Source organism: Equus quagga, chromosome 7 (assembly GCF_021613505.1).
Source record: "Equus quagga isolate Etosha38 chromosome 7, UCLA_HA_Equagga_1.0, whole genome shotgun sequence".
NCBI classification, from domain to species: Eukaryota; Metazoa; Chordata; class Mammalia; order Perissodactyla; family Equidae; genus Equus; species Equus quagga.
In genome coordinates this window covers 102,081,488-102,103,754 of record NC_060273.1, presented here as the reverse complement: position 1 = coordinate 102,103,754, position 22,267 = coordinate 102,081,488, and the positions used below count along the sequence as shown (strand labels likewise).

The 22,267-nt window shown below is 36.3% G+C and overlaps 1 protein-coding gene across 1 annotated transcript in view; it reads left to right on the top strand.

The window, feature by feature from the left end:
* CAMK4 (calcium/calmodulin dependent protein kinase IV) overlaps positions 1-22,267 on the top strand; it is a 207,957-nt gene that overhangs the window by 138,836 nt on the left and 46,854 nt on the right. The window contains exon 5 of the mRNA XM_046668104.1: positions 4,697-4,769. Coding sequence (XP_046524060.1) covers positions 4,697-4,769 — 73 coding nt within the window. The remainder of the gene's footprint in view (positions 1-4,696; positions 4,770-22,267) is intronic.

The window sequence follows — 22,267 nt, the reverse complement described above, 5'->3', positions numbered from 1 at the left end:
CAACAATCTTGTGAGAATTTTGCCACAATATCCCAAAGAAGGCATTGGCCAAACACATCTACTGTAGTCATGCTACCTAAATGGAGAGAAAAAGATTGCAGGATTTCATTTTCCTTTGCTTGGTCACTAATATCTTCACTTGCAATCTTAGTTCAACAAACCTGCATTTGCAACTTGAGAAGTTCACTGCTATTGATCTTTCTAGTCAGCCACAGATGGCCTGAATGGTAGTTCAACTTATAAAATATTTAAAGTGAATGTCTAAGTTCCAGAAACTTAACTCTGTGACATGACACTCTGATGAACAAATCAACTGGGAACAAAATTCCTTTTAGCAGAAGGAGCCTGGAAGAGAAGCCGTTGAGTTCTGATGGTAGGGTCACACTGTGGCATGCAGAGTTCACACTGAGATGAGGTGGGGAAGGCGCCTGCATTTTGTGCTCCTGCCCCACATGTCTACTCTAGAGATGTTTCTGACAACAGATTTAATAAATCCCTTGGCTGTACAAACCTTACTGTAACATGCATTACATCTATGATGATGTTAATAATTTCTCCACAATCTGTGGTCTCATCTGGTGCAGGACCCAAATCTTATTCTTTATTTATCCAGGAAGTACCTGGTTCACATTAGATAGTTAGAAATATTGGTTAAATATCGCTACCCCATCCTCACACTCTGATTCTTACTGTAGTCTTGGTCCTTTTTCTTAGAACAGTCTTCATCCTCTCTGATCCCATGCTCCTCCCCAACACCAATGCTACCCTCAGCTCCTACCCTCGCTGTAGCTAGAAAACTTCTATACACCCTTCAGGGCCGAGCTGAGACACAGCTACCTCTGGAATCTTTTTCCTACCCTGCACAGCCTCCAAAATAGATTACCTGTCGTTTCTAGGAGCTCTCAGGCCATTCTCTAATACCTCTGTCACAGCACTTAGCATACTGTGTTGACTCTTACCTATCTACTTATACCAAGGGAAACCTCATGAGTACAAAGCCACGTCTGGTACACTACTCAGTGCCCAGCACATAGTAGTCATTCCATAATATTTACTGAATAAATGGATATATCTGTTAGAATGCATCCTCTCCATTAACTAGATTGAATATTTTAGTAATTTAACATATATCGTGGAAAATTAGTGAAATCTCCATTAACTGTTCTTCTTACACCTACTTCTCTTCCCTTCATTCTACCTGAAAACAGCTCCTAAGAAGATTCACTCTTCAGCCAGTCCCTGGACCTTCATATAAGGACATATTCTGAACACAATTAACCCTAAATTATACCCAAATGAAAATACATAAACACCATATTTAGGCCAAAGCTTGAGACCTCATAATAAACTAAAATATAGAAAGGAAATTCTAGTTGGTGAAGAACTGCCTCTCTAAGAGGTGGGGATGCCCTAAGAACTAACATGTATTTAACAGACAAGGAAGGTTTCTCATCAGGGATGCTGTGCATGGTTGTGCTGGCTAGGTCTGTAAAACCCGAAGGAGTACTACTTGCAGAGACTAAGCTATGAGTACCACCCCATGGAAGAGTACCACAAAGCAGTTGTGGTAAAGCTCTAGCCTTGGTGAGTGACTTTGAGGAAAATCCACACTGTTTTTTGTGGGCCAGGAGATAGTTGATTTTATCCTCTTCTGGGGAGAATGGGAAGTGGAAGGAAAGTTGACTATGAGCCATTCTTTTCCATCATCTTTGTAACAACTCCCTTCCTTTAACAGAATTGAAGAAAGTCAAGCTGCTGAGGCTGTAGGTGCAGCGCACAGAGGAGACACTAATTACATATTTGTGTTGACTGATGGATGTACCACAAAATCCACATGTAGAGCAAAATGCAGAGGATGATGTAATGGTAGCCAAACTTCTCAGTTTACTTTGACACAAGAGTCCTTCTTTTCTCCTTCTCTTGTACTTATTTTTAAATGTTCAGAGAGTATAATTCAAGAAATTACTTCAATTAAATTTTTAGTAAGTAGGCTATGCAACTTAATCATGAATTGGAAAAATTTGTATTCTTGTAAGGAAATATATGAAAATTGATTTTCAAGAACCAATTAATAGTCATCCTCTGAACATTGTAATCTATTTTCACAATTTATTAAACCCTGTTACATAACAGGTATCCAATAAATAAAAAGGTGAGAATGGATATTTCATCTTTTGTCTTTTAAAAAGATGATGAGTTTGTATTTTTTTGATAATCTTCTAAATGAGTGAATGGACAAAATAAAATAATTGAAATTTTTGCAGTAATGCAGTTTTTATGAATTTTGATAATTATGATCATTGAAGTATCTTCTTGTAATATGTCTTTTTATTTTTGTCATATCTGTTCTGTTCTGCTTTTCCTCACCCTCCATCCTCTGTTTTGGAAAATTTTCTAGTTTTTAAATTCAACTTTTAACACAAACTACTTTGAGAACTTACACCTTCTTCCCACAACATTTATAAAAAAAGAAAGATACTTTCTGAAAAATAACTGTGCTAGTTGAGATATTAACAGCCTAAGAAAAATTTCAGTGCAAAATTACAGAAATTGTTGAAGTTTTGTCTCTTTCGCGTTTTGAATTGACGTTTTTCAAACAGGTCTTTAACACAAACTTTTTATCAGCTGAAAACATCTTCTTCAAATTGGTAATCTACAGTGCTATCAAAAATGTGTTTTCTCCTGAAATTCTGGGAAGATAGAAACAGCAACAAGGTAGTTTTTCAGTCTTCCCAAATATCCCCATAACAGCAGACAGAGAAACCAGGGCAGAAAAGCCAAAACCTCACAGACAATATCTATAACTAAACCAGATGACAAGGTATCCCCGTGAAGCCTAAAATACAAGTAAACGAGGACAAACTTAGGACAATTGCCAGAGCCATGTGGTATTAGCATCTAAGCAAGAGGAAGCAAAGGAAGCAAGGGGACATGTGATGACCTGAGAACAGGAGAACACTCCAATCTCCAAATCATTGGGAAGCAGGATGGGCCAGGACAAGAGGAGGAACTGAAATTGTGAGGGCTTTTTGCATCCAAATTTCTGAGAAGCGCAAGGGCTGCACCCACAGTAAGGTGTGAAGAGAACAATGTAGTAAAGGCCCTGAGAACTCCTGAAACTAATATCTGAAGCCCCTTCAGGAAAAAGCCCCATATTTAGGAGAAGCTGCTGGGAAGAGACTCCAATAATCGGAGTAGAGATGCTAGAGGCAAGGAAATAAAGTTCCAGATGGAGGAGAGGAGATCTCAGAAAGCATAAGGTCATATTTTTGAATGCTTCATGAAAATAATCAGAAAGTCAAGTGCCGTGAAACTGGAAAAGATATCTTGACCAATCTGTCAAAAGGTGGAGAAAACGAATCTGACTTAAAAATAAGCAGCAACAGAGAGGTGTCTCAGTTAATTCCAATACAAATAATTAGGAGAGCACAGAATAAGGATCCTTTAGGCAGTGAAAGCACGTCAGGAGTATATGCCCACAAAATTGATGAAACTGTAACTTAATATTGCAAAATAAACTAAAATTAAGAGAAGCCTAGAAGAAAGAAAGATGTAAATCAAAAGTAGAAAAATTCTTATATGTGTATAATTGCACTCCCCAAAGAAGAAAACCAAAGCAATGGAAGAAAATAAATATAAAGCATTGTGATTCAGGAAAACATTCCTGAAAGTAAAAAAGAAAAGACTTTAACTTAAAGAATAATTCTTCACCCACATCCATGCAAAAAGAGCAAGTCATTTATTTGGAAAAGAAAATCAGTTGGATGGGGGTGAGGGGAGAGGAGCTACAAGTAAAAGGAGAATAAGACACATATCAACCAATCAAATTGTTTGGACCTTATCTGGATATTGATTCAAATAAACAAACAAATAAATTTTAACATGTCTGAGACAATCGGAAATTTGAAGCATTGCATATTTGATAATATTAAGAAATTATAATTTATATCCACCAGAAAGGCATTGTAGTTATGATTTTTAAAAGATCCTTTATCTTGGGGCTGACCCCGTGGCCGAGCGGTTAAGTTCGCGCGCTCCGCTGCAGGCGGCCCAGTGTTTCGTTGGTTCGAATCCTGGGTGCGGACATGGCACTGCTCATCAGACCACGCTGAGGCAGCGTCCCACATGCCACAACTAGAAGGACCCACAACGAAGAATATACAACTATGTACCAGGGGGGCTTTGGGGAGAAAAAGGAAAAAATAAAATCTTAAAAAAAAAAAAAATGATCCTTTATCTTTTAGAGATACCTCTTTATTTACGAATTAAATTATATGATGTCTGATATTTACTTCAAAATAATGAGGAAGAATAACTAATTGGATAGATAAAATAACATTGGCCATGAATTAATAATTGTTGAAGCTGTGTGACAGTTACATGGGATGGTTCATGGTATATTGTGTACTGGGTATATGTTTAAAATGACTTGCAATACAAAGTTTAAAAACAAAGAAATTTTTGTCCTCAAATAGGATAGACAGTTCAAGCCTGGGCAAAACAAGTGATTTGCATTTTCCTACATAAACCCAAAGATTTCTAGAGTGCAAATCTATGGAAATCCTTCCCCTGGTGTTATGGTAGTCTGTTGTAATTGTTTAGATACATCTTCTTTCATGTTAATTCAATTAACCACTTTTAACATCCATTCAACTGAATGTGCGTGTCTGAGAAGCTTTTCATGGTTTCTTTTTAGGATTGTGGAAAAAGGATATTATAGTGAACGAGATGCTGCAGATGCTGTTAAACAAATCCTGGAGGCAGTCGCTGTAAGTATGAAGTGATAGCAGCATGTGACCTTTGGTAGTCTCTTCCTTTTACAGAACCGTCATTTAAGAAGTGTGCATCTGTGATAAGCCGTAAAGTTGACCTCAAAACAGTATGAAATATTTATTAGAAAATATGTTGAATAAATTTGTATTTCCTATTGACTACCCAAATCCGAAAGATGCAGTCCTCCTATGTAAAGCCAAAGTTTGTTAAAGTAATTTCCATTCTGTCATTATGATATCAAATCAAGCTTTAGTGCCTACAGTTGTTCTTTTCTCTTTCTTTGCATTTCTTGAGTCTGTTTCTTTGTTGTTTTCATTGTTTGATACGGAAGTGGAGGAAGGTTGAATGTGATAAGTATAGACCTTGGAACCACAAAGAGTAATTGATTTTTCTTTTAAGATAAGAAATGAGTGAATTAGAAGGAAAAATTCTGACAATTTTATTTTTTAAAGGAAGAGATATAACCTAATATTTTAAACTGGAATGAAGCTTTATAAGTTAATGACAGAAACATGCACAGATATTTACCAAAAAATATAATTTTGAGCAGCTTCTTTGGATTGCGTGAATAAGGAAATATTTGGCTAAATAGATAAAACAGACTCCACTGGTGAAAACCTTCCCACGTATTTAATGGTTTCTAATACATGCTGGGACACTTTGGTGATTCATTTATTGAATAAAAGCCAGAACAAATTATTCTCTGAGCAAACAGGATGGGGCCCAAGGGGAGATATTTATCAGGATCAGTTAAAGACAAATACATAAAACATGCTCAGAGTTAGGATATATTCTATTATTCGGAGTCAGTAGTCTAACTAAAATCGTTATTCAATATTTTGAGAAATCAGCCACAGTGACACAAGCTTATGTCCTATGAGTTTTACCCACAACCAAAACAGAAAGGAAGGAAGGAGAGGACGGAAGGAAATCATAGCAATGTTCAAAACAGAGGGGAAAGAGGATAAGCAACTTCAGACTCAGTATATTCATTTAAAGATGTATTAGGTGTTGTAAATCTGTATATACGTATCTACTCCTTAGCTAAATACTAAAATCAAAAACAACTGACAATACTAGGTACTCAATAAATATTTACTGAATAAATAAATAAACATTTGTCAAAATAAGCGAAATAGCCACTCTTCCGTATTCGTCTTCCTAGATGAGGACACATTTACTGAAACATGCTTACTCTCATTTTGTTGCTGTTATTCCATATGAAACAAAGCTATATAACTTGCTTCAATTCATGAGATTCTTTTCTGCTCTCTTACTATCATTTAATTTTTTTCCTGTCATTCCAAACTCACCTTCTTCAATACATTCTTTCTTTCCTCCATCCTTTTAGGTCAGCTCTTGATTCTTTTGGCTTATCACACTGGGCGTGCTTCAGTTTAGTGATACCGCAGATAGCTGACTGAGAGAACTCTATTCTCATTCAATGAATGAGAAATGGATGCTTTCAGCATCAGAATTTTCCACTTATAGGAGTTATACCAATTAAGGAATAAAAAGGCCCCCAACAGGGATGCTCCAGATAGGGGTGCCCCACGTAGAACAGAGGGACTAGAGTTCCTAGAGCTGCATTCCAGGTCCACAAAGACGGATTGATTAGTCTACTGCTGATCCTAAATTTAAAATAAAAAATTTATTTTACCTACTCACCAAACTTCACGAATCTCCGGTTTAGGAAGTAGGTTACCACATAAGTCAAACATTCTTTGAAAGAAATTTTTTAAAAATCAAATTTTCTCTGCTTGTTACAACTAACTTAGAAAAAATTAAAGTCATTTCTCTAAGTATTTCATAGGTAGAAAGCAAGCAATGTAAAACTTGTGAGAAATGGCTGACATTTATGAAGTAGTTTATTGTCAACTACATAGCTATAGATAGCTATAAAACATAGGACAGTTGTTGGGAACTTGAGGGAATCAGTGATACGTCTCACATTTCCTCTGGATCACACACTTATAAGACTATATCTAAGCTGGTTTTTGGATGCGCAGAAGCAGAAAACTGAAAGAGTGAAAAGTTCTTGGGAAATACGTTGCAGGTATAATTATACCCCTTAGGTAACAAATGTTGCAGTCCTTCCCTTCCTGCCCACTTTATCCCAACTCTTGCCCCAAATATTTCACAGAATTTGTCTGACTGTAATCTTGCTTCTCCTGCCTTCTAGTTTTAAGTAGCATTTTTGAAAGCTTTTAAAGTGAATTTGAAAGATGTTTCCCCCTTTGGGTGTGAATTCATTCAGTCAGTCTTTGAGGGCTTAAGACCTTAAGATCCTTAAGACTTCGTGAGTAGTCTGTCTTCTTGAAATGAATTCCAGTTAGGCCCAAGTAGCCCAAGTTAAGTGGTCTAGGTCAATCTGACGATTCTGGAGGGGTCAGTTTGTCATCATCTGTTATAAAGCACAGTGCCAAAACTTAAAGCCTTCCTTTTCCATTTCCTTATAAAGATAACCAGGGAATATTCCATCTCCTCTGACATCTGTTACTGTTGCTACCACCTTCAGTTCTTTCCTTGTCACCATTGATATCCTGAGTTCCTCTTTTTCCAAAAAATCACTATCCCCCTCTTTTTCCCATCTCTTCCCCGTCGGGAAGCAGCCTCCCCTTGGGCTGGAGAAACACAATCAACTGGTTGAGATGATTGAAATTTAGAAGTTTAAAGGAGGTGCCCCATAAACTGTGATGAAGCCTCACTGGCTGGGCTGGTGTCTCGTCTCTGAGCTTAGAGGACTTGCCCGTGAAGCTGGCACTCAGACCTTTAAGGATGATGTTCCAGCCAACTGTGCTGGTGTCACTGAAGAGGCACACTGGGATTAGTTCTGTGAGCACTGGAAAAACTGCAAACTGGAATCAGCTGCTGCTACCAGAATGATCTACCACTGCAGGGTGAAAAAGTGTTTCTAGGGTGCATGAAAATAACAAGCAGAAAGGCAGACTCAGAGAGAAATAAGATGAAGCAAGTCCTTTCATCCTCTTCCAGCCTTCTGCTCACTCCCTAGTGCCTTCTAATGGCAGAGCCAAACAGGTAGCCCACAGAAGAAGGAAAAGTGTGGTAATTCACATTCCATCTTCACAAAGTGGACTACAGAAGGTTGGGTTTAAATTTGAGAGACAATAGTTTAATAAATGGTATAAGAAGTTATTCAAAATCAAAAGTAAATTCTCAAAGTTTCTGTTTCTATTCATAGAGTTCTCTAAAATGCTCATAGTCTTTACTAATGTGCATGAAATGGTTCCAGAGGTCAATGAAAGCAAGACAAGTGCAACAGCACTAAAATAAATTATTTTCTATATTTAGTACAGAGTACTATGCTTGATAACATTTTTAGGTTTAATGAGAAATATATGCATTATTCAACTTTACATTATTTGACACATTTAACCTATCTTTCACCAGACCTCTTATTCTTTGTTGACAGAACCAATCTGCCTTTATAAAGATGGAAAATGCCAGAACTTCTTTTCCCAGCCTCCTTTGCAGCTAGGCAAGGGCATATGATCTGATGCTCACCAATGAGTTCTGATGGGCAGTCTGCTTGTGAGTTCTAGCAAAAACTTCTCCTAATAAAGGAAGACCGGGGCCGGCCTGGTGGCACAGCAGTTAAGTTCGCATGTTCCGCTTTGGCGGCCCAGGGTTCGCCGGTTCAGATCACGGGTGCAGACATGGCACTGCTTGACAAGCCATGCTGTGGCAGGCATCCCACATATAAAGTAAAGGAAGATGGGCATGGATGTTAGCTCAGGGCCAGTCTTCCTCAGCAAAAAGAGGAGGATTGGCAGCAGATGTTAGCTCAGGGCTAATCTTCCTCAAAAAAAATTTAAAAAAAGGAGACAGAAGGGAGGAAAGGTCGTTTCTCTTTTTTGCAGGCATAGTGGAGTCTGCAAGTGATGCTAGGAACTGCTTTTGCCATCTTGTAATTATGAAGAGAAACAGAACTGTAAAAGAAGGCAGAGGAAAAAGTAAACAACATTAAACTCTCCTCCTACTTGACATCTCATAGAGGATAGTAAGTTTCTCAATATTTCTGCCACTTTAAATTCTATGTCTGGTTACTTAAAGTGATAAGATACTGAACTTCCCCTTGAATAAAACTTTGGGTATATGCTAATCATGATTGTGTGGTCAGAGCAAGTTGTATAATTTTCCATCTGTCTAAACATAGCACAAAGGGCATACTCCTAGATAAAAATTTCTAAAAACTGAATTTGAAACACACACCCACATAATAATACATTAGGATTAAGTATGATTTCAAGGAACAATGAGGTTTAAGGTTATTAACAATAAGCTTGCTTCTGACACTTGTTCTTTGTTTTTCTGAATATTGTTACTGCTTGGGTCCAGTTACTGTCAATAAAAAGATTCTGAGAGTTCAATTAAGTAATAAGAGGCTAGAACAGAAAATGTGGGGGTTTTTGTTGTTTGTTTTGAGTTTTTCAGTTCCCATGGTATTTGCATTTCTTTCTTGGGCGATTTTGTCTTTTGCTACTTGCATTTAAACACTGATCTCTGGAGGATGGATTTTAATGCAAAGTTCAAAGCATTGAAACACTATAATGATAATTTTACCCTTAAAAAGTAAAAGTGGTTATATATTCTTACTAAGAATTGAGAGATCAAGTTACAAGAGAAGAAATAACAAATAGTTCTATTAATATTCTAATATTTTGACTTATAAACATAGAATAAAGTAGACTAGTGGCTCAGAGTATAGATATCAGAAAAAATTTTGGAATAAAAAATAATCCACATTCTGAAAATTATAGTTCAATACTAGGAAAGTGGAGATCTAAAAATAATTCCTGGAAGGGGGGTATCTTTCTCATTAAATACTTCTGTACATCCTTATTGACATGATAATAATGATATCAAAAGTTTGTCAAATCCTAAGTGACCTTCTCTCTTTTGATTCCCCAGAGAATCAAAATAAATTGTGGAGCATATATCTAGGAATTTTCTAATTATTGTACACAAAATATCATCTCAATGATTACATTCTAGATGACTTTTGTTGCTTCAGTGTTTTGTAAATGTTGGATAATGTCAACAATGCAGTTCAACCAGTAACTGATTCTCTGTTATGTGCCACAATCTTGGATACAGAGATCAAGAAGCTCACCAATTTATAGGGCAAATAGACACAAGCACATGGCTAGAACATGATGTATGTGCACCGACTGATGAGTTTTGCAGATTCAAAGGCATTAGAGAGGGTGAAAGCTGTTTGGTGTATCTAGGGAGAAACTGAGTCAGAAAAATCTTGCCAGAGGAAGTTATACCTGAGTTGGATTTTGCAAGAAAATTAGTTTAATAGGCAGCCAGTATGAAAGAAAGGAAATTCCAGGAATACTCCTTTCCTCCCACAAATTTCTATGGAACATAATAGACTAAAGGTTCAAAGACATGAACTGCTGGTCTTTGGATGTTGCTAGAAAGTAAAGTACACATGGTGAGAACTGGGGCATGAGAGAAAGACAGGGAGCCTGGCCTGAAGGGATTGTGTAACTTGCAGAAGAGGTTCATGTGATTCTTCAGAAGAGGAGACTCTGAGGAACTTTTGCGTCAGGACCGTCACCCTGATGGCAGCATGAAGTCCAAAAGTAGTCAGGCCAGTTAAGAGGCTATGAAAATACTCAATCAAGAAATGAAAAGCATCTGAAAGGGCATGGTTTGTGATTCTGTGAATGAAATGCACTAACCAATTAAGCCCAGAATTCCCTTGCACCTTCACTATCGATATTTATGAATGTTACATATGCGAAGACTTGGAGATTATGAAAATAACCCAGAGCAGGCAACATGCAGATAACAGGACTTGAAGGATTAGTAAGAGTATCTCCTCAACCTTTCTGACCCTTGATACTTAACCCTACATTCTCTTCTCCTCTCCTCTCTGCCCACTGAAGTTTTAGTCCCTTCTCTTCCACCCAGTCTCATTGTCTTCCATTCTCGTGACCTCTTTGTCTTCCATTCCTGCTTCCATTTTTTTTCTCTTATACTTTTTTTTCCCCTCTCCTCCAGTTGAGAACTGATGATGGATAAAACAGCAAATGCAAAAATAACAAATATTTTAAGAGACCAACCAAAGCCTCTAGATCAGGATGACTGTGTTCACTATGCACAGCGTATGTTTTAGGTCCTGAGGGGAGCTGCAGAAAGGGAACATGAGGCACAATCCCTGCCTCAAAGGATTTAACCAGAAAAAGAGGATAAAAAATAACATCTAAATTATCTTTCTCGGAAGGAAACACCTCAGGATTGAGATAAGTGCGTTTACTATTGCAAAAACCCCATTGAAGTGTCATGGACATGAGGTTACAAAGTAGATGTGACCTGATTCTTGTTTGATATCATTGGATTATGGTCTTTAGAAATTCATTCACAGCTGTTCTCAGGTTTCAGTTGATTAGGGCATGAGATTCACAGAATCATTGACTTTGGAGAAGAGAGCTGGATAACCTTAAGTAACAGTGGAAAATGTTGTCTAGTTACTGGTGGCAGTATGAAAGAAAAGCACACAAAAAAGGAAACGAAATGTAATAATAGATAAGTACTCACAGTGTCCTTATGAGGTCAGGAAGGACATGCATTGTCTCTCTTGCTATAGATGACCTACAAAGATTAATGTGTATAAAGAGAAAGAAAAAAGATGGGGATTCAACCTATAAGGGGATACGGTTTTAAGTAAGGTAACAAGTTCTAATTACTTTTAAAAGTGTTGTCTGAAGCAGGCGTATGTAGGCCATGAGAGGAAGGATATTATCATATTATCGCAATAACTTTTTTATTTTAAACAAACCTTACTCTAATTGGTAATTTGGCCTATTTTTTTTTTCCTGTGACACTGTATTGTGCATATATGTATTCTGTTCCTCTGACATTGAATGCTCTTAAAAGCTAAAATTCAGGAAAAACTTAGGAAAAAATTCTACCACTCACAATGGGCTTTCTAGGAGGGACAGTCTCTTCTTTACATCAATATAGTTTATGTGCAACAGCCTCTGCCTACAGGCCACAAGGGAAGGACTCTCAGCTGGAAAGATTCCTTTGACAACAACCCTCTTTTAAGAAAGAATGATTGTGTGGGAAATATCAAAGTATTGTGATTTGAAAGTGTTTCTTTGTATGTGTGCTTCTCTACAAGGATGGTAGAGGGACTAAGGTTAAATTCTAGTCAACCATCTCTATGTTGTTCTTTCATTAATTATTTATTGGAGGATGAAATTTATTTCCTTGCTCTCTGGTAATAGCTGTCTGCCCAAAAGCTGAAGTATTCCCTGTCTTGAGAGCATCAAGTCCTATTTTGTATTATATGGAGCAATGTGAATCTACTACTTTTGATGTCTTTGACCCATAAAAAAAGAAATTTTTATTTTGGGAATAGCTAACTCAGTAGTAGTGTTGAAAAAAATGAACAATTCTCTGAAACAGGCAGGTAGAATATTTTTGTATTTCTGGGTCAGAAGGAGAGCTTTCAGGCAACATTATAATATTCTGTTAACTTCACTCCTTGAACATGGAATTTTGGTTTTGTTATTATTAAATCATTCAGGAACATATTGTGCAAAATTTTACAAAATATTTTGTCTGCCCAATAAATGAGAAATAAAGAATTCAACGAAGATGTCAAATTGACCTATAGGCATAGCCAAGGTCATAGCCTATGTACATTGCACCAGTCATGGAAATAGCAGGTGAACTCAGTTTTCTTGTTTTAGTCACTGTCTTCAGTCTGCTCTCAAGTGTGTAGCTCCTGAATAGGGAATGCTCACAAAAGTCCAGCATACTCGCTTTGACTAACATGCAGAGTTTCTCAACAGGGACAGCGGGAGCACTAGTTTCACTGGGCAGGGCAGTTCTTTGTAAGCATTTAGCACCCCTGGCTGTCTTAATCTGTTCAAGTTGCTGTAACATAATACCTTAGACTGGGTATTCTGTAACAATAACTGTACTGTAATAAACTGTAAATAAACATAAATAAAGCTGTAAATAAACATTTGTTTCTCACAGTTCTGAAGGCTGGAAGTCCCAGGTCAGGGTGCCACCGGTGGTCAGATTCTTGATGAGGACTCTGTTCCTGATTTACAGGCGGCCGTCTTGCTGTATCCTCACATGAGGCAGAGGGCAAGCTCTAGTCTCTTCATCCTCCTATAAGGGCACTAATCCCACGATGGGGGTTCTACTCTCATGACCTTATCCAAATCTAATTACCTCTAAAGCCTTCACCTCCAAATGCCATCATGTTGGGGATTAGGGCTCCAACATATGAATTTTGGTGGGACACAAACATTCAGTTCATAGCACTAACCCCAATACACTAAATGTCCGTAGGAGGCCTCGGTATTGTGGCTACAAAGGAAAAAACACTTTCACAGAATTTCCAAAGCATCTAAGTGGAACCTTCCCCTTAATCTGTCTCTTCATCCTCTCTCTTACTCAACTTCTCTTTTTTTCTCCTTCCTTCTCTCTCCACCTTTCTTTACCTCATAAATTCCAGAGAATCATTACCATCCAAAGATCCAAAATGTAAACACCATTGTAATGTATTCAGTGCTACATACCCTAACAATTCTTGTTAACTTTTTTGCCTGCTTTAAAGAAAAATTTCAGTAACCACTATAGATTTCAATATGTTTTCTTGACCTAGGACAAGAAAACCTTTCCTCATTCCAGGGTCCCACTTTATCATTCTGCCTTTTGTAAATGTAATTTAAGGCGCCTTTGTGCAATATTCTCTTTATTTTTTTTTAATATTCTCTTTATTTTTAGCTCATGAAAGAAGTATGGTATAATTCTAATACATTTTACATGCCATATATTTAATATTAATCTTCCATGATTCCTGACCTCAGTATTTTCTCAAGATTATCTGTTTTGCCTAAAGTTTACAGAACCTGCTCTGCTTATTTTTTCAAGGAACTACTTCCCTACATATCATCAACCCATGAAATTTTGCTGGAAAATCAAGGATCTGTCTGCTATGCTATAAGCAGTTAGTTGATTAAATAGAGAACTACTTATCTGTGCTCTGGACACTTAAAAACAGTCAAAACTCAGATTTTATTAATGGAACATTCCAGCTGTTTTAAAAGATACTATAAGTTGCATGATTGTACTGGCAATTGATGACCACCAAGAAAATGAGTAGTTTACGTATATAACTCGGAATGTAGGTGAGAGTGAGTCACATTTAACCGTCCTTTGTTTTCTTTATGTAGCAGTATATGTTGAACTGGAAGTATATAACTCGGAATGTAGGTGAGAGTGAGTCACATTTAACCGTCCTTTGTTTTCTTTATGTAGCAGTATATGTTGAACTGGAAGTATACCTTTCAGCTCTAAATTTGATACAGCACACCTGCAAGTTGGAGATTATCGCACTGGCATTTCTGAGGCTATCAGTTTTCCCCACATTTACTTTGTGATAGTTGAAAGACTTCGGACATTTGGGATCCTTCTTGATTTATAAGATAAACCATATATCATATCACAGCATTTCCCCACTTAACCCTTCAGTGTGTTGCCATCACACTCACCTTCTATGCCTGGCCCTCAGAGTCCTGCCTGAAAAGGCTCCTTGCTAACCTGTGATCCTCTTTCTTTCTCCATGGGCCTGCATTCATGGCGCTCCACTTCATTCACGGCGCTCCAATGACCTTCTGTTCCTCCAACATGAGAAACTCTAATCCCTGGAATTGTGAACTCTTGTTTGAAACTAGAATACAAATTCCCTAAGGTCTTGGGCCTCACTGCGCTATGGATAATCCAGGATAATCTCTATATTTTAAGGACAAAGTGATTAGAAACTCGAACTACGTCCGCACAGTCCCTTTTGCCATGTTATATGGCATGTTCATGGTCCTGGGGATTAGAGCATGGAGTCTTCTTGGGGTCCATAATTCTGTCTACCACATTTTAGTGCATATCGATCCTTTTCATTCTTTTAATTGCTACATGGTTTTTCACACTATGGGTTCCATAATTTATTTATCTAGGTCCTAGAAAGTTATTTACTTTTTTTCCAATTTTAAAAATTATAAATAATATTGCAATAAATATCTTTGTAGGCATATTTATGCACAAGTGAAGACATTTCTTTAAGATACATCCCAAGAAGTGGCTTCTATGAGACAAAGAATATATTCGTTTTGCATTTCTTATGGATGCTGCTAAACTGCAAATATTTACCAGTCTACAATCCTGCCAATAGTTTGAGTCTGCCTCTTTGTCCACATGTCCATCTAACCAGTCCTGGAGAGTATCAGCTGTTTAGGGGGGAGAAGGTTAATATAAGTGGTAAAAATAATTCGTTGTTTTGATTTACATTTTCTAATTATAATACTAAAGATATCATGAATATTACTTGGGTTTATAGACCATTTTCAATCGTGTGTGAACTGGTCATCATATTCTTTAACTTTTTTCTGTTCTTTGCTCTTTTTTTCAATGATTTTTATGTTTTTTTCTCTTGCTGGTATGCAGGAGCTCTTTATATATTTAAATTTTAATCTTTATTGTTTATATCTTTATATAATCTATATCATATAGACAGATGGATGGATAGACAGATAATAGAGTAAATGTTTTCTCCTAGTTTTGCTCTGTTTATGTTGTCTCATATAATTTTTTTATAGGAAGTCAAATTTCTAAGGATTTTTTCATAAATTCTAAGATGTTATATCTTCTCATACTTTTCGTAGGAAGTTGTACCATACTGTCTCTCTCTCTCTCTCTCTCTCTATATATACACATGTATATACTTAAAATCTCATCTATTTACTCTTAAAATACTTTTGTAGTTATTTTGTTTTGTTCTTGTAATTTTCTTAGTTTAATAGCTCTTTAACACATATTAGTTTGATCCACCATTGTTAGTTTAATTCACATTTGTTTGTTTGATAGCTCTTTTATCTACGTGAAAATATTATTATTTGTTTTTATTTAGTGATCTTGTGTGTGCAATTATATTATCAATTCTTCTAGTGATTCCTTTTGTAACTTTAAACAACATCCTTCAACCTCTATTTTATGTTTCATTAAATTTAAGAAGTATATATTATCTCTCCACTGAGAAATATAAGGAAATTAACATACATACGCTTTCTTCCATTGACCTCCAACTTCAAATACGCTCTTGTCTTATCTCTGTTTTACCTTGGTAAGGTTTATGTCATTTATATTGTGCATCTTATTCGTTTGTTTGGGTTCTACATTTAAATGGACTTGATGCCTATCACCAGCCATTTACCACAGTTTTTTCTCTTTATTTCTTAGTTGGTTGGATTTATTCAACAAGTTGTTGGGGTTCTTTATTTTCTTTGGGATTTTTTGTTAACTTTTTCTGTTTCCAGAAGGGCATAGCAGCACTATATTCCCTGAGTTCTTTCATGATTTTTATGGTCATTTTTACTTGCAGGGCATCCTGTAATATTTGTGGGACGATCGGTCTTAATCTCAGTAGTTTATACACACTCCTCTGTAGTCTCCTTTTATTGAAAGCTGCCTTGCAGAAATCTGACACCAACTTGATATTTCCCTTCCTAGAGATGATCTGATTTCTTCTGCTTCAACATCTAAGAATCTCTTCTTTATCCTTGAAGTCCAATAACTTGAGCAGGTGTATGTCAGTTTTCACAGCTCTTTTCCTATGAGAAAAGCATCAATAGCATTTCCTCCATTTTACAATTGTGCATAGATTGAAGCTCCAAGAGATTGGCTTTTGCACAGTTGTACAGTGAACCAACGTTGTTAGAACTCCCAGTCTAAGCTTGACCTCATTGCCGGGCATCTGTACAAGTCTTCTTTATTGGCCTTTCAGGTTATGGGTCTTTTAAGTTTCAACCTGTACAAAAGTCCATTCATTTAAGCAGTCTTATGGGCTTTTGATAATTTTCTGCACTTATCTTTTTAAGTCAAACCAGTTGGAACATTTTACCTATTTTGGTTTCTTTGACTCCCTGGCGCGTTTCTTAGAGCACTTCCCTAAGCTAAGGTTCTACCCCTCCTTCATTCACCTATAACAAATCCTGAGCTAAATGTATATATTTGTTTTCAATTTTATCTTTCTCTCTTCCTGAGAGATATAAATTCAGAATTTCAAGAAATCTACTTCCCTGCACTCTCAAGGCATTTTTTATGACTAGTGTCGAGCGCTAACCACACTGTATTCTGCTCAGTTGTATAAGGGCCTATTTCCTGAAATAGGCAGGTTAGCTCTAGACGAGGAATGAAGATTCATTCATCTATATCTGTCATCCTTTTCTTCTGCCCTCTACCCCTTTCTCACATACACCCCATATACCCCTTTCTATTCATAGCACGTAACAGGCACAATAGATATTCATTGACTTGAATCCAATTATTTACTTCTTTACTATCCCAGCATTTTGAGTGCTGTGAATATTTTAGAACTGGCCTTATGTCCTTGGTTTCTAAAAGACAATAGGAGTTCAAATACCTTTAATAATTCAAGAAACTATTAAATCACATTACTTTCAAAAAGGATAATGCTAATCCAACCCTGCAGAAGAATATTTTTCATGGAATACAGTGTCTTTTAAAATCTAAATAAATGTACATGCCATATCTCTGTATGTTTTGGAAAAGATATCGAAATTCATAGAACTTGACATGATGATAGATACAGGGGAAAATCCACATTAAAAAACAATTTTTCACACATACACTTTTCATCCTAGACTTGGTTTCTACTTCTCAGAATTTAATCTTGAAACACATTTCTATGAATAATATGTTGAACACGCCGTAGGTTCTGACCATCTGTGTGATTTATCCTTTGAAATGTTCCCTTGAATCTTGAAATCTATCCAAAACCACAGTACCTAGTTTTTAAATTTATCTTCCTAACTTTTACCTGTGAAATTACCATTACAGAAACTTACCCACACTCAAGGCTTAATGGTTCTGGATCTTGCACAATTCCAGAAATACCATCTTTGAATATCTCTGAGAGAGAACCTTGTTACATACTGATTTACAATGTCCTTACCTTCTGTTTATCCATATAATGGGTCATTTAGCAAAGGGGCTAAGTGCTTATGCTCTAGTCTGCTAGAAAACTGAAAAAAGAATCTTGAGGGGAATATATAATTGGAACACATGTGACTAAGACCTATCTCAGTAATAATAATACCACTCATCACTACCATGTGTTATTAAGCACTTACTGTGGACCAAGCTTTAGCTAAAGGCTTTATGTACATCATTTCACTTAATCTTCACACCTATAAGGCTATCAGTCTCATTATGTTAATTTCACTGATGTGGCAACTGAGACTCAGAAAGGTTAGGTAACATTTCCAATATCACACAGCTGGCTTGTGGCAGAATCAGGATTAGAATGCAAAATAAAAGATGACTTCAGAGTTTATGCTCTTAATCCTTTTGCTGTCTGCCTTCCTCTACCATAACCTGCTATAGACTATGTTGGGCACAAAGCCAGAGAAACAGATGAGCAGACAGAGGCCTAAGCATGGCAAGAATTCAAGGGCTAAAACTGAAATGAGACAAGTGAGATATATCCATTTCAAAGATCACACTTTTTTAAAAGACACAGGTGCATTGCAGCAGGTGCACCTGTTTATGTTTGCCTCTGCGTTTTTATGCTTGGATTCAGTTCTTGAAAACCACTTATTTGACGTAATGAGAGAGAATCACTCTGCATGCTATAATTAAAAAATTAAATCTGTCTCAAATAAATTAAGAATATGTGCAAATGCGTATTCCATTCCTTTTAGGACAAGAGTAGGTGGGAATAATAATAGCTCCACAGATGTAACTCTTACAGGTACGACCAGCTCTGTAACTTTGTCGATACTCAGAATGATGGTAGCATCAAAAGGTGAACATCCTCAATGTGAGTCAATAGTAAGAAATTGTGTAGAAGACTTAGTCAGTTCTTTGTAACCAAATTCAACTTCTGTTCAATTATTGTACTTCTTCACAAGTAGTTGCCCTTTTATGCCAGTTTTGTGGAGTCATAAATATTGCTTAGCACTCATGGGCTGATTATTCAGACTGGTCTTTCTGGGCATTCATGGGTCTAGAGTCTGCTGATGATCAGGCTGACTCTCAAATAGCAGCTCCCTATGCTTTCAAAATGCAAGCACATACCAGCTCCTCCTTCAACATTTTGTAGAACTGATCCTTTTTTCCCTTGAAGTTAAGTCCAGCAACAGATAAAGAGACTAAGAGAGCTCATTTGGCAGAACTCAGGACTTTCTTCATTCATTCACCCAACTTTTCTTAAGTATCAGAAATGATGAGAAAGATAGGCTAAAAGGAATTAGCATGGTTTGTTATGGCAGTATAACCAATACAGTATAAATATAATTCTTTCTGCATTATAGAGTTTATTAAATTACTTATTAGCTTTGCATATAATTAAAATATTATTCCCCATAAGCATTGGAAACCACATTTATACTCACATGGAATTTTCATGGGACGGGGGATGTGTTGAGATACATTGATTGAATTTTGTTTTTGTTTTTCTTTTTGATTTTGCTGGGGAAGATTCACCCTGAGCTAACATCTGTTGCCAATCTTCCTCTTTTTGTATGTGAGCTGCCACAACAGCATGGCCACTGACAGACGAGTGGTGTAGGTCTGCCCCTGGGAACCAAACCCAGGCCGCCGAAGCAGAGCACAGCAATCTTAACCACTAGGTCACTGGGGCTGGCCCTGATTTTGGTTTTGATATTAGATTTCTACCTTAATATCACCTCAGGAATTCTAATGCTGATCCTCATCACATGAGTTCTAAAGGAATAGATTTTTTTTTCCACAATGTCATTTAATCTGAATTGGCAATACCAGCAATTTAAAGAATAATGTGGTGTTAAATGGAATGATAAAGTTTTTGTATTTTTAATTCTTGAATCCCTGAAATGGCAAAAAGAATCTTACATTCAAGTATGAAGTACTTGAAAATCTGTAACTAATTATTTTTTGAAGTACTCCTATTCAAAGTAAACAGAAGAAAAGAAATAATAAGAATTAAAGCAGAAGTCAATACATTTGAAAACAATAAATGAGTAGAGAAAAATCAATGAAATCAAAAGCTGATTCTTTCAAAAGATCAATAAAATTGATAGCCTCTAGCCAAGCTAACTAAAAAATTAATAATAAGAAAGAGAGGACACTAATTACTAATATCAGAAATGAAAGAGGGGACATCACTACAGATTCTGTGGACATAAAAGGATAATATAGGAATACTATGAATAACTCTATGCCAGTAAAGTTGATAACCTAGATGAAATGGACCAATTCCTTGAAAGATACGATTTGCCAAAACTCATGCAAGAAGAAATAGACAATCTGAATAGGCCCATATCTATTAAAGAAATTGAATAAATAATTAATAACCTTCCAAAACATAAGGTACCAAGCCCATTTGGGCTCAGTGATGAGTTCTACCAAACATTTAAGGAAGAAATTTTACCAATACTGCACAATCTCTTTCACAGGTTAGAAGCAGAGGGAATACTTCCTAACTCATTCTATGAGGCGAGAATTACTCTAATACCAAAACCAGACAAAGACGTTACAAGGAAAGAAAACTGGAGACCAATGTTTCTCATGAACATAGATGCAAAATTCCTCAACAAAATTTTAGCAAATTAAATACAACAATGTATAAAAAGAATTATACACCATGAAAAAGTGTGATTTATCCCAAGTATGCAAGGCTAATTCAACGTTTGAAAATCAAGTAATGTAATCCATCACATCAACAGGGCGAAAAATAAATCATATGATATTGATCATGTCAATAGTTGCAGAAAAAGCATTTGACAAAATCCAACACCCATTCATGATAAAAATTCTCAGTAAACTAGGAATAGAAGGAAACTTCCTCAACTTGATAAAGAATATCTACAGAAAACCTACAGCAGACATCATTCTTAATGGTGAGAAACTCAAAGCTTTCCTTCTAAGATCAGGGACAAGGTAAGGATGTCCCATCTCACTACTCCTTTTCAACATCTTACTGGAAGTTCTAGCTAATTCAATAAGACAAGAAAAGGAAATAAAATGTATATAGATTAGCAAGGAAGAAATAGAACTGTCTTTATTCACAGATGACATTATTATCTATGTAGAAAATCTAAAAGAAGCAACAAAAAAATTCTGGAAATAAGCAATTGTGGCAAAGTTGCAGTATACAAGGTTAATATACAAAAGTCGATTGCTTTCCTATATACTAGCAATGGATAAATGGAATTCGAGATTAAAAACACAACACTATTTACATTAGCATTCCCCCAGAATGAAATGCTTACATATAAATCTAACAAAATGTGTGTAAGATCTATATGAGGAAAACTACAAAATTCTGATGGACAAAATCAAAGAAGAGCTAGATAAATGGAAAAATAAATGTTCATGGGTAGGAAAACTCAATATTGTCAAGATGTTAGTTCTTTCCAACCTGATCTATAGATTGAATGCAATTCCAATCAAAATCCCAACAAGTTATTTTGTGGATATCAACAAATTTATTCTAAATTTTATAGGGAGAGACAAAACACCCAGAATAGCCAACACAATGTTGAAGGAGAATAATAAAGTTGTAGGACTGACACTATCTGACTTCAAGACTTACTATATAGCTACAGTAATCAAGAAGGTGTGGTATTGATGAAAAAATAGGCAAGTAGATCAACAGAACAGAATAGAGAGACCAGGAATAGACCCACATAAATATAGTCAACTGATCTTTGACAAAGAAGCAAAAGCAATACAGTAAAGCAAAGATAGTCTTTTCAACAAATGGTGCCAGAACAACTGAATATCCATATGCAAAAAAAAGTGATTCTAGACACAGACCTTACCCTTCACAAAAATTAACTCAAAATGGATCACAGATCTAAATGTAAAATGCAAAACTATAAAACTCCTAGAAGATAACACAGGAGAAAACCTAGATGGCATTAAGTATGGTGATGACTTTTTAGATACAACACCAAAGGCTTGATCCATGAAATAAATAATTGATAAACTGGACTTCATTCAAGTTTAAAACTTCTGCTCTGTGAAAGACAAGGTCAAGCAAATTATAATACAAGCCACAGACTGGGGAGAAAATATTTGCAAAAGACATGTCTGATAAAGGACTATTATGCAAAATATACAAAGATTCTTAAAACTCATTAAGAAAACATGCAACCTAATTTAAAAATGAGCCAAAGACCTTAACAGACACCTCATGAAAGAAGATGTAGAGATGTCAAATAAGGATATGAAAAGATGCTCCACATCATATGTCATCAGGGAAATACAAATTGAAACAACAATGAGATACCACTACGCACCTGTTAGAATGGCCCAAATCCAAAACACTGACAACTCCAAATGCTAGTGAGGATGTGGAGCAACAGAAACTCTTCATTCATTGCTGGTGGGAAAGCAAAATGGTACAGCTACTTTGGAAGACAGTTTGGCAGTTTCTCAC